Genomic DNA, 12,643 nt, shown 5'->3' with positions numbered 1-12,643 from the left:
TTAACTTTAAAAGATATAAAGAAATAAAAGACTTAAAGGGACATAGAACGTACGTTAAAAAGCACTTTTAAAGCTAATTTTTAATATAAAAGACAATCAAATTTATGAAATAATCATTAGTAGCATCTAAAAACCCCGCACGATTTTCAAGGCTGAAACAGAAACCAAGTAGAGAAAATGTAAACAAAGTTTATTCTATTCCGCGGCAATTTAGTGGCTTATAGTAAACTAAAACAAAAAACTAAACAATATATACATTGAATTTTAATTAATAATTAAATTAATTCAACATAGAATGTTTAAAAATATAAAAATTTATCATTATTAAAATTATTATATTTATAATATATATAACAGATAAAATAAAAACACCCTTATTCTTATTTTAAAAATTTACAAAAAGCCTAAATAGAGGTCAATACTAGACGTATTTTTTCTGAATAACTTTTTTTTAAAGCTAGCTCTGGCTCTCGAAAAATAAACTATAGTTTATCATAGAAAATTAAAATTATTTCATAAAAATTTTTTCATTCAGTTTATTGAAATGACTAAATATAGAGTGAAAAAATTCGAAAAAATCAAAATTTTCGTGGTTACCATTTTATCATGGTTAAAAAACACATTAACTAAAAATAGATTGCAAAAGTTATTCACAATCATAAAAAACCTTAAACGGCTTTTGTATTGGAAAAAAAGAGAATTTAGTTTTAAGGATATATTTTTATTGATAGAAAATGCGCCAATGCCGGTATTTAATGATATAGAAAAATGCGGCAACCATGTTTTGTAAAATCAGCTGATGTCTGTTTACTACCTGCTGACTAACACAGCACACACATACACCCGCATAGCAGAGCCACCCAATAATTGAATACTAGTTGACAAATAGGACAACTTCACGTCTAGGGAACACCTCCCCCTTAACTTGTTCGTCTGTACCAACCATGTCTGTCTGTTTGTCAGTGTCTGCTAGGAGTTAAAAAAGCATAGATGTGAATTGAACCGGTGATATAACTACGAAAAAGTTATTGTTAAGCAGATTTTATTGTCACGTGATTTTTATTTGAATCTGTTTATAGTCTTCCCTGTACGTTGAGTTGTACGGTTTATCCTTTTTAAGCTTAAAACATAAAATAAACAAATTTCGACAAATGCTATTATTTCCATTTGCCATTTTTTTATTTCTTAAAATGTAAAATCAGCAGAGTTTAATTTGAAAACGTATTTGTGATTTGTTCGACCCGCCCGGTTAGAAAAGGTACAGACCCAACCATACAGCATATAATATAGGTATAGAATCTTACTGAGGCTATAAGGGTGATCCTTCCTGATATATGTGTTTAAGCTCAAATAATGAAATGAATAGTTGCATGAAGTGCATTTCAGAAAAATGTTATCAAGCATAAGTTACATATATACCATCAAACATATTATATGTAATTTAGTATTGCAATAAATAATAAACAATTAGACATAACTAAATTATTCTGCATGCTTTGTTTTCTCGAAAATAAGCCAGTTTTATTAATTGTATATTTCACAAGAACACGCTTTTCAAGTCTTGATATTTTTAAACTACATGCAGGTGGAAAATTGCAATTCTTTCGAATATATGCTTTTTTAGAATATAGATGTTGTTTAAACCATTGACCAGGAAAAATTATGCGGTTCACTAAATTCAAGTTCAAATGCATTTCGTGCAACTACCCCTTTTAACTTTATATATAATCTGACAATTGTGTAAGGGAGATCTCTATAATGGATTAATTAGGCAGACCCTGTGAAAACAAAATTTTTGTCTCAACTTTGTATTTGCCATGTAGCTTCAATAATAATTTTAGTATGTTCACCATAAAAATTCATAGCAAGACTTCACTTAGCTCTTATATTTCATCTATTTGTAAGGAAAACCAGCTATTTATATTCTACTAGTGTTCGCCCCTAGCCTTTATGGGCATTTCAATATATTCATATTCAAATAAGAACTAGTACCTATAATTAAACTTCTCTTCACTAAATGTTATAAATATTAGAAATTTTCAATAACATTATTAAAGATAATTTATTAGTTTTCAGACATTAATACAAAATGGTTAATTGGAGTGACAGCCAAGAGGAGAAGATTATCGAAATCTTAGAGAACGGTGGGGCTTGCCGAAAATGTTGTCAACGATTTCTTGGTAAAAAACAGTCATATTTGTACAAAACTGTCCATCAACTTGAAATGGATAAAATGAGTGAAAATAAACAGAGTAAACCTAATCCATGTGTTGTGTGTTTGGGTATCTTACAGGATGTTTATATGATGCCAAGGGTTAACGAAATCATAACAAGCATTAAGACGTCTGGCTACGATGCTGATAAGTTTACATTATCCATATCTTTACCCATTTCTCTATCGATCAGAGAACACTCATTATGGTTACATCTAGAAAAGGCTGGCAAGGATATTATTGATGGTAATTTATCAAAAGAAGACGTAACCCCATTGAAACAAGTTTGGAAATATGTTTATCCAGAGTTGGTGACTTCACAAGTAGGCCTTACCCATGAGTCCGGGGACACAGCGGATTTTTATGTTGAACTAGTTGTCTTATGGGAAAAAGATACAGAAGAAATGAAAGCCATGGAACGGCTGTGTCCTAAAGAATATGCCGAACGCGCCAAAAAGACAAATGTTTACAATATGGGAGTTTATTCAAGACAAGGAGTTGATAATTCTCTTGAAAACATTAAATATGACAATTTTGCGCCAGAATATCCAGTTCCACCTGCAGTACCTGACAAACCATTTGATCTGGATTTCAGAATGTCAAGAAATAGTATCTGGATCGGGGGGAGATACAATAAATATACGCGACATTTGCCCCAAACGCCATGGCTTATTAAAGGCGTTAGAAAATGTGGTTCAAGTGTCGAGGAGCTTATTGGTGATAGACTGAAAGAATATCTGCAATGTGAACAAGTTAAGTTTCTGTCGTCTGGCAGAGAAGATGTAGATGTTAGAATGTTAGGATCAGGACGGCCATTTGCATTTGAGTGTGTCAACAGTAAGAAGACCAAACTACCTCAAAGTAACTTGGATGAGCTGACTAAGTTTATAAATGATAACCACGAATCTGTTCAAGTTAACGGCTTATCCCCGGTATCAAAATCAAGCATTAAGAAATTAAAACAGGGAGAGGAAGAGAAAAGAAAGAAATACACCGCCCTGTGCAGAACTAAAGATCCATATTGTTTAGAAACACTTAAAAAACTGGAAGAAATGACAGATTTAGTTTTGAAGCAAGAAACTCCCATCAGAGTGCTCCATAGGCGCAGTAATGCCTTTAGGGATAAGGTAGTCCATAGCATGAATATTACTCAAGTTAGCCCAACTTTGTTTAAGTTGGAAGCTATAGCCGCAGCAGGTACCTACATCAAGGAGTTAGTCCATGGTGATTTTGAGCGTACCCAGCCAAATCTCTGCACTCTGCTGGGACTTGAAACTGACATACTTGCCCTTGATGTTGAGGAGGTATTTCTTGAATGGCCGCTGGAGGAAAAGAATGGAAACAAATAAATATTGAAATTGACTGTGATATTAAAGTTAAAATAATGTATTTTTTACCTTAGTATTTAAAAATGCATTGATATTCTTTTGTTATTTGATTATTATTTTCAGATAATAGTATTAGACAGAACCAAATAGACAATTTTAAAAATGTCAGATTCAAAGTACTTTACAACCACCAAGAAGGGTGAAATCTTTGAGTTGAAGTCTGAGTTGAACTCGGACAAGAAGGAGAGGAAACGGGAGGCGGTAAAAAAGACCATCGCCAACATGACTGTCGGAAAAGACGTGTCGGCCCTGTTCCCAGATGTTATCAACTGTATACAGACGGATAATTTAGGTTAGTTTATATATCAAAATCTTAGCTGTAAAACTATCAAAACCCCTTTGTACAAAAATTTGATAAATGTATGTATTTAAAAGCTTCTTTTTGGTTTTGTAAATTAAAGTAAGTCATGGGCGGAGGAGCTCTCTAAAGGGATTAAAACTAATTACAGAAAGAGATTGAACTTAAAAGTAAGGAAAGAGTGGGGGGGGGGGGGGGGGTTAATCCATGGGCAGTTTAAGTTCTTATTAATTTTAATCCTTTTTTAATTATGTCTATGACGTATAAATGCTTTACATTCTCTGTAACATTTTAATTTTAAAAATACCATTTCTTAATTTTTAACATCCAAAAATAGTTCAAATAAATGAAATATTTTATTGTTTTTTTCCTAAAATTAGTTGTATGAGTTATTTATGTTTTCAATCGGATTTTCTTTAGGTATTAAATTCATAATTTTATTTATAATTTTGCACCTAAATCTATGTAATTTAAAAATTATATGGAGGATTGATGTGTATATCTCTTTATTTCAAATATCTACCTATTTCATTTATAACCAACCATCTTAGAAAGCTAAAACTGAATTTATTGTTTCCTTAAAACTGAACAATAAAAAATCTCAATTGAATTAAATACCTATCCAAATCATATCCTTAAATGTTAAAATTATGCCTTATTATCAATATTTGTTTGGTACCTACATATGTTTAGTTTAATTTAGCATTAAGAACATTTCTATTTTAGAATTAAAGAAGTTGGTGTACCTTTACCTGATGAACTACGCCAAGTCCCAGCCCGACATGGCCATCATGGCCGTCAACACCTTTGTCAAGGACTGCGAGGATCCGAACCCGTTGATTCGTGCCCTAGCCGTTAGGACCATGGGCTGCATCCGGGTTGAGAAGATTACAGAGTATTTGTGCGAGCCACTTCGGAAGTGTCTTAAGGTTAGTTTTATATAAAAAAAAAGCTATTTTATCCTAAGTAGCGCAGAAATAACTGGATAATAATATGGATATCCCAAGTTAATTTATTTACTGAAAAATCTTTTGATTAAAAGTTTAGATGAAGTACATTAAATACAAGAAGGGATCAAACAAAATTATTCAAATACCTAGCCTGTTTACGTCATTGGTAGATTTTTAATTTTGAAATTATTTTCAAAGGTTTAAGTATGAAGATAATGTTATAGTAAGCTCAGTGTATTTAGTAAAGCAGCTTCAATCATCTTGAATGATATGTTTGGGAGTTAAAAAGTTTTTATTTCTCCGCACCAGTCGTTAACTACAAAGCAGTGTATTGGATTCGTTTGATATTGGTGTGGCTCCGGCTCCGGATTTGGACTTGAAAAAACTTAAAAGGGGCGTTTGCACACGACACAACAGATTTACCAAATTATAATTAATAAAAAAAACTCTGTTTTTAGCTAACCCGGAGCCGGAGTCGTTTTTTAACGAAAATTACGGCTTTAGCTCCGGCTCCAGCAAAATATGGCGGCTCCCGGCTCCGGCTCCACAACGCTGCTGAAAAAAATAGCTAAGTAACGGATGTAATTGTTTCTAATTACTATTTTTTCTCAAAACATCCAAATCAACATGTTTTCCTGTTTTTCTATAACAAGTGACATAGAATTTTTAAAATATATTCAATTTTATTCACATTAATAAGTCAAGTTAAATCTTTGAATATTTTTCAATGTCACCGAGATTAAATGTATATTTTAGGCTACATAATAATCCTATTTTACGGATACAAAAACTATTTATATCCTTTTTTGATGTCTACTTATTCCTGGAAAATTTTTTAATTTTTACTTTCAATCACCTCTATCCGTCTAAATATTTTGTTATGCAAATATTTGATAAAAATAATATTGCAGTCAGGATAGCACCTTTCGCTCTTGACCGGTGTCTGTTGCATTGCAAATATTATAAGTAAATAGTCTTGCAGTTTCGGAGAATATTTTTATCTATTCTGTATACACACAAATGTTTCAATTGGCGGATTGTTATTCCCTTACTATTTGCCAATTGAACCTATATTTTTAAAAATAAATCATAAAGTATTTAGATACATATGTCATGAAACATTGTTTTGTTTTCTTTTAGATAATTTGATATTTAGAATTTTCTTGTGTTATTAGGCAGGGCATTTAAAAATATTTTAGGAAAAGATTTTTTTCAAGATTAATATTAAAGAATAAAATGTACCACATACATACAACATAAAGTATTGAGATATTAGTGTCCATTTCAAAATGAATTTTGAAGAATAATGCATTTTTATTTTTGTTTCATTCATAGTATTAAAAATAGACTAATAACATTGGTAAAAACGGCTGCAGCCAGCTGGAGGCGAATTTTTGTGAATAATTCTATATTGTTATATTTATAATTTTGCATAAAAAAATTATATTTAAATTGTTCCAAAAAAGTTATTAGGTATGGGATTAAGAATTTTTTTTTTCAATTTCTGTCATTTTTTACTCCAAATTAGTGTCTTTTGGCTGCGGGAACCTTTACTTGGCTGTTATCTGATGGTCAGCAACTTTGTTAATTTACCTACTTAATCATTTTAAGAAATAACAAAAACAAAATATATCTTATATAATTTTAATTGTTTAATTATTGAAAGTTATTATGACGTTTCCTTTTCAATAATGATTCAAGTGCTTTCATATTAAAAACTAAGAAAATGGAAATTTCCCTGGAAAGTTATTAATAATCTATTGATAGAATTTATGAAGCGAAGTTTTTCTTCAAAACTTGAAACAGGTTTTTTATTCCAAAAACAACGGGCGTGCGGGGGGCATAAAAAGTGCCCACCCCCTTATAAAACCAAAAATTGAAATTCCTTCAAACACAGGCATGTTGCATATCAAAATGACCGCAGTGAAATGCTGATTATGAATCTGAAAACCGTTTCGAAAAATACTGCTCCTAGTTCGAATAAGAGCTCATGAAGTACCTAAAAAAGCTGATTTAGTAAAAATTGTTCATTTTGGTAGGTTATTTGAAAATCATTTCAGACTGAATCAATATTTTTCAAAACGGTTTTCAGATCTGTAATCAGCATTTCAATGCGGTCATTTTGATGTGCAACATGCCTATGTTTGAAGGAATTTCAATTTTTGGTTTTATAAGGGGGCGGGCACATTTTATAACCCCCGCGCGCCCGTTGTTTTTGGATTAAAAAACCCAAGTTTCACAGGGTTTTATTATTTATATAGGCCCAGTAACCCTTGCCAATGTGAAAAAATGTGAAATTCCAAAAAAGATGGAAATCAACCCGCCCTAATGTATATTGATAATTAAGAAGGGGGGGGGGGGTGCTTTGTGCCATTATCAAGAATCCTCCTTAATTTTTTATTAAAAAACTACACGTGTATTTTTTATGAATAGATGGAAAATAAGAAACACTTTATCACGCTCTTGTTCTTAAGAAGGATTATAAGATGGTGTCTAAAATTTCTCATGAAGGTTTTTGGAGATTTTCTAATTACATTTCATATTATGAATTTAACCCTTTAAGTACCTTGTTAAATAACTAGCGGCTGCGCCCCTATCATCTAGGGGCTCTATCTATATACAAAGGGCAGAAAAATATCAAAGAAAGAAACAAAACAAAAAAGCTTATTACTTTATATTATAGAGGATAAATAGATATATAGATCTTTTAGGCATTGAATCATCCTTTAGATGAAAGTAACAGGATGTTAGTCTTTGTGTGTCACTGAACTTATATGGTTCTCCTTGCAATAAAGCTTCCCATAGCAAAAAATGACCCCCCTTAAAAAATTGCTGTGTATGCAGAGAAGGGGGAATTATTGAAAATATAAACCCTAATAAGAAACTATTGTCAACACTTCAACGACAAATAAAACTTGTATTGGAAAATTCCTTTTAAATATTAAAATATGTTATGCATTCTAGGATGAAGACCCGTATGTACGCAAGACTGCAGCTGTGGCAGTGGCCAAGCTACATGACATCAATGCTGGTCTTGTTGAGGAACAGGGATTCTTAGAATCACTCAAGGTAAGAAAACTAGTAGAACAGGACAAACAAAGATTACAGTTTAAAGTATATTAACTTAATAGGGGATCATGAAAAGAAAACGAAGTAGCGGGTTTCGTTGTATTTTTACAGTAGCTTACAGTAGGTTATTGTTAGGTAAATCTTAATCGCAGCTGGTTAAAGCCCTGCAACAAGAGCTAGAAATAGGAGAATAGCTACTTTAAAAATACGACGAAACTCGATAGGTACTTAATTTTGTTTATCGAAAAACTTTATTGGGGGATTAATTAAACTTCTTTCTTGTGAATAGGCCTGGTGAATGAAATTCCCCACTCCCACTCTAACGCCTTTCTGGACTATGACATACTTGAGGGTGGTCAAAGATTGCTAACAGCAGGGTTTCGGATCCGGATCCGGATCCGCAAGGATCCGCATATTTTTGGGTCCAAGGATCCGGATCCAGATCCTTGGACTCAAAAAAATGCGGAAAAAGTGGAAAAATCTACCTAAATTTATATAAAATCTCAGACATTCTCTTGATGAGAGCCAATCTTTAAGGTTTAGGGTCAGACTTGAAAATTAAAAGTAATTTTGACTTCAAATTAAAGAATAAATATTTTTGAAAAATTTGGTGATTTTATTTTTATTGTCAAGGATCCGGAACCGGATCCGGATCCGCATCCGGATCCGCACTGACCCAATTTGGAGGATCCGGATCCGGATCCGCAAAAAATCAATGCGGATCCGAAACCCTGGCTAACAGGATCTATTGTACATTATAGCAAATGTTTTTTTTGACATGATAATTTACAGTATTAATTTCTTTTTAAATCTTTGCAATTTCTAATGCTAAAAAAATAATTCTGAACTATTTAAGGACTTGTTAGGGGACTCGAACCCTATGGTGGTTGCCAACGCCGTAGCTGCTCTTTCTGAAATCAATGAATCAAGCCCAACAGGTAGTAATTCTATCAATAGGAGCATAGCTACTCTTCTATTTAAGTCTTATCTCCCACTTTTACAAACGTATAGGTTACAAATCTTAATAATCTGTATTTTATGTTCTTACATACTTGCATTTCTAACCTTTTTATTCTTGTAGAATTATATTGTTTTTTTTGTTCATTTCATTAATCATATAGTATTAGATTTTTTTTATCCCTCGCTAATAAAGAACTGGTAATGATAATATACCTCAAGAAAAAAAATCTTTTTCCACCTTTCAAAATGATCATTGATTAAGACACATTTTGTTATTTCTTAGCAATATGTTATAAGATTGTATGACTTCATTTTGATTGTAGTTTGAGAGTGTAGATTGACGCAAAGTTCTTTTGTTTATTTATTAAATCTCAAAGGTTTTAAGTTGTATGATTTTTTTCCAGGGCAACCCATAATTGAGGTGACAACTGCAACTGTAAACAAACTGTTGACTGCCCTAAATGAATGTACAGAATGGGGTCAGGTACGTCATTTATACAAACTTTTTTAGAAGACTTGATGAAATCAACGAATGAAATGCCGTGTTTATAAAACCTTGGGTGAAATTGGAAGACATTCTTATTTTTAAAAGCGAAGATTTTCTCTAATTAGGGTCGGTCCGTACGTACGTTACGGATAGCTTTTTTCGTTACTTTAGGCATGTTAGAATTGTCCTATCGATTTCAAACTTAGCATGATGATTCCTGTAGTAGTTTTTTTTTAAAACAATTTATTGCGATAAAATCATCCGATTCATTCGACTTTTGGAGTACTGATTCCTAATACAATAAGGTACAATATTGTAAGCGACGCATCTCTATAATCAAGTCCTAAAAATGTCAATATGTCCTTAACCGGGATTCTATATTTAAGAAGTTTTGCAACAAATTTACGTACAATTTTGTCAAAACTTATAAAGGGGGGAGGCGGATGTGCCACTTTTTGAAACCAAAACTAAAAGTCAAAGGAGCTCAACTAAAAAAAGAGTTACAGGTCTGAGATTTTGCATGGCAGTTGCTTTATAGGGTTACAATATGGAACAGTGAAGAAACGGCGGCGCATCCGCCGAAAACCGCCGAGAAATTGCAAAAAAAAATTCGGCGGGAAACGGCGGTTTTCGGCGGTTGCGCCGCCGTTTCTTCACAGTTCCATATTGTACCCCTATAAAGCAACTGCCATGCAAAATCTCAGACCTGTAACTCTTTTTTTAGTTGAGCTCCTTTGACTTTTAGTTTTGGTTTCAAAAAGTGGCACATCCGCCTCCCCCCTTTATATTTTATATATTTAGTTCTGACACTCTACAAGAGTTAATGTTCGTCTGTCACACCATTTCAGAGCCTCAAAATCAGATGAAAGGACAAACGAACAATAACTCTTGTAGAGTGTTAAAACTAAAAAAATCATACCTAATACCTACCTATTTATTAATTAAAAAATTCAAACAATGTATTCTGTTGACCGTCAATTTTGCTTTAAAAAATTTACATATATAAAAGACTACAAACATCCATTTTTAGGTATTCATCCTGGACTCTTTGGCTAATTACAACCCTGTTGACGACAGGGAGGCCAAGTCCATTTGTGAGAGAATTACTCCGCGCCTGGCACATGCCAATGCAGCTGTTGTCTTGTCAGCTGTTAAGGTGATTTTCATTTTTATTTGTTGCAAATATTTTATTGGTCAGTAGTAACATCAAAAAAGTTATTATGCACTAACGAGCAGTGATTTTGATTAGGTATTTTTTTGTGAATATACTAGGTTTCTGGTTATTATAGCTATATTACCTAATAAAAGTCTCGCCATGGTTTTATGAAAAAACTTTGTAATGTTGAGATTTTCGACGAAATATCAACAAATGTTGGTTTAAGTTCAAAGTGCAAAATAAAATAATACTGGAAAAGCATAAGTACATTCATCAAGCTGTTTAAGAACAATTTGCCACCCCTTTTGCAAAATATATATTTTTTATCGAAAAGATACACTCTTGTGTCAAAGCATTATATAATCCTAACTTGTTATACAATATACATACATATTCAAATTTTTTTTGTCAAGACCATGGTAACCTTAACTTTTAAAATTATTTAGCCCAATATAATAGAAACCAAGTATACCAACCTAAATAAATGCCTAAACGCACAGAGTTACGGTGATGAGAGTTCGAGTTCTAGTCTCCATGTGGCAACTTGAATTTCTCAGTTGAATACATTCACGCAACTTCCCCTGGTTGTGTAAGAAGGGGATTATTGAGTAAGTTTGGATACTCAATAGTCACGTACATAATATTAGTACTACCCTTATCCCAAGCTCCTCTGCGGTGAGCGTCATTCATTACGGTGACTTAATTTGGGACACCTGCCATACTCGGCGAGGGTGAGGTAATAATGAGTAGCTCTCATGAGATAGTGGGTCAAGTTATAATGTGCTTGAACGAGGAGCTTGATAGCCCTAGTGGCTATACAAAAGTGTCTCAGCCTCCTCCATGACTACTTAGGTCCAAATCCTAAGAAACTATGGCTAATCAATCAATCAATCAAACCTAAATAAATGCCTTACATTTTTGGTTCTCGTTCGTACATAGTCCTCTTTAATACAAACGTCAATTTTATTTTAAAATGTGATGATAACAGACAGAGCCTGTACATAAAACATATTTGCAGGTGTTGATGAAATATATGGAGATGATGGGCCATGACTCTGACACTGTGTCCAACCTCAGCAAGAAGCTGTCACCTCCCCTGGTCACTCTGCTCTCCAGTGAGCCTGAGGTATGTGTACAACATGGGGGTGTTGGGGGTTGCATAAAAGGGCGATGAAGGAAGATCTCGATCATAACTATTTTCGGATAGATTCACCCCCTCTCTTTCTCCATTCCCTTTGAACTGGATGGTTCTGGATTATCTATTCCAAAACTTGTTAGCGATAAGGTGTTTATACAAGTGCGCCAATATTTTTTTATATAAAATTGTTAAAAAATGACATCTGTTTGGTTTTCCTTTGCAATTAAGCTTTTTTTTAGGTACAGGGAAGGTTTTTAACTATTTTGGGGGAGCGTAGCTCCACCCTCCCAATTTAAAATCACACCCCCAAATTTTTTTTCTGAATATTTCTTATTAAAACTCAAATTAAAAAGTAGAAGGGCGGTTGACTTATCCCCCTCCCACCTTAAGAACACCTAGAGGCTTCTTGGGGGCGTCCGTTGCCCCTAGTCTTTCTTAAAATAAAAGCTATGTCTTGCATTTTTTTTCAATTAGGTGTTTGATCACGAATTTCATATGGTAAAAATATTTTTCTTATTTAATTGTTATCCTAATAAGATAAAAGTTATGCTTGAAAATTGTTTTAATAGCTATTATTATATGTTGCATTTTTAGATAAACGTCAGAATTTGCGTCAGAATTTGCGTCATTTGCGTCATTTATATTTCAGATTTTTATTACCCGTCATCAAAAGGGCATAGGAATCTAGTGGGAAGGTGGTAGGACACTACACACTGCAAATTTTAAAAGAAAAAAAGTTGACCCTTAAAATTCCACCTTGAAGTGATACTTTTCTAATAGTTTATAGTCCACTAAGTCGTAAGCAGTAAAAATTAAAATCCATTAAGTCCCTTCTAACGAGATATTGGCAACTTTTTGCACACATTTTCGCAAACGGCAATTATTTCCTTTATTTGGAGTTTTGGTTAATAACATTTTCATAAAAGTTTTCAGTAATAATCATTTAAGATCCATTGTTGAGAAGAAATGACTGAAAAAGTGTGT

The 12,643-nt window shown here is 32.9% G+C and overlaps 2 protein-coding genes across 14 annotated transcripts in view; both read left to right on the top strand.

The window, feature by feature from the left end:
* Positions 1-2,044: 2,044 nt before the first annotated feature.
* Positions 2,045-3,668, top strand: Pus10 (Pseudouridine synthase 10). The gene has a single exon (XM_080160016.1). It carries the CDS (start codon positions 2,090-2,092, stop codon positions 3,560-3,562), a length of 1,473 nt encoding a protein of 490 aa, XP_080016142.1. The 5' UTR covers positions 2,045-2,089; the 3' UTR covers positions 3,563-3,668.
* AP-1-2beta (adaptor protein complex 1/2, beta subunit) overlaps positions 3,644-12,643 on the top strand; it is a 32,549-nt gene continuing 23,549 nt past the window's right edge. For all 13 annotated transcript variants that reach the window (XR_013879400.1, XR_013879401.1, XR_013879399.1 and 10 more), the window contains exons 1-7: positions 3,644-3,893; positions 4,626-4,828; positions 7,814-7,918; positions 8,775-8,856; positions 9,283-9,362; positions 10,396-10,521; positions 11,540-11,647. Coding sequence is in view for 2 of the 13 variants with exons in the window: in XM_080160014.1 (XP_080016140.1) it covers positions 3,704-3,893; positions 4,626-4,828; positions 7,814-7,918; positions 8,775-8,856; positions 9,283-9,362; positions 10,396-10,521; positions 11,540-11,647 (894 nt within the window). In the remaining 11 variants the exon portion in view is untranslated. The remainder of the gene's footprint in view (positions 3,894-4,625; positions 4,829-7,813; positions 7,919-8,774; positions 8,857-9,282; positions 9,363-10,395; positions 10,522-11,539; positions 11,648-12,643) is intronic.

The sequence above is a fragment of the Acartia tonsa genome, chromosome 5, assembly GCF_053477335.1.
Source record: "Acartia tonsa isolate MP-2025a chromosome 5, ASM5347733v1, whole genome shotgun sequence".
NCBI classification, from domain to species: Eukaryota; Metazoa; Arthropoda; class Copepoda; order Calanoida; family Acartiidae; genus Acartia; species Acartia tonsa.
Note: the sequence above shows the minus strand (reverse complement) of the source record. Positions and strands in the feature narration are given on the sequence as shown.

Excerpts from the sequence above, each read along its gene's own strand:
- Pus10 (XM_080160016.1), top strand. The coding sequence starts at position 2,090 with ATGGTTAATTGGAGTGACAGCCAAGAGGAGAAGATTATCGAAATCTTA.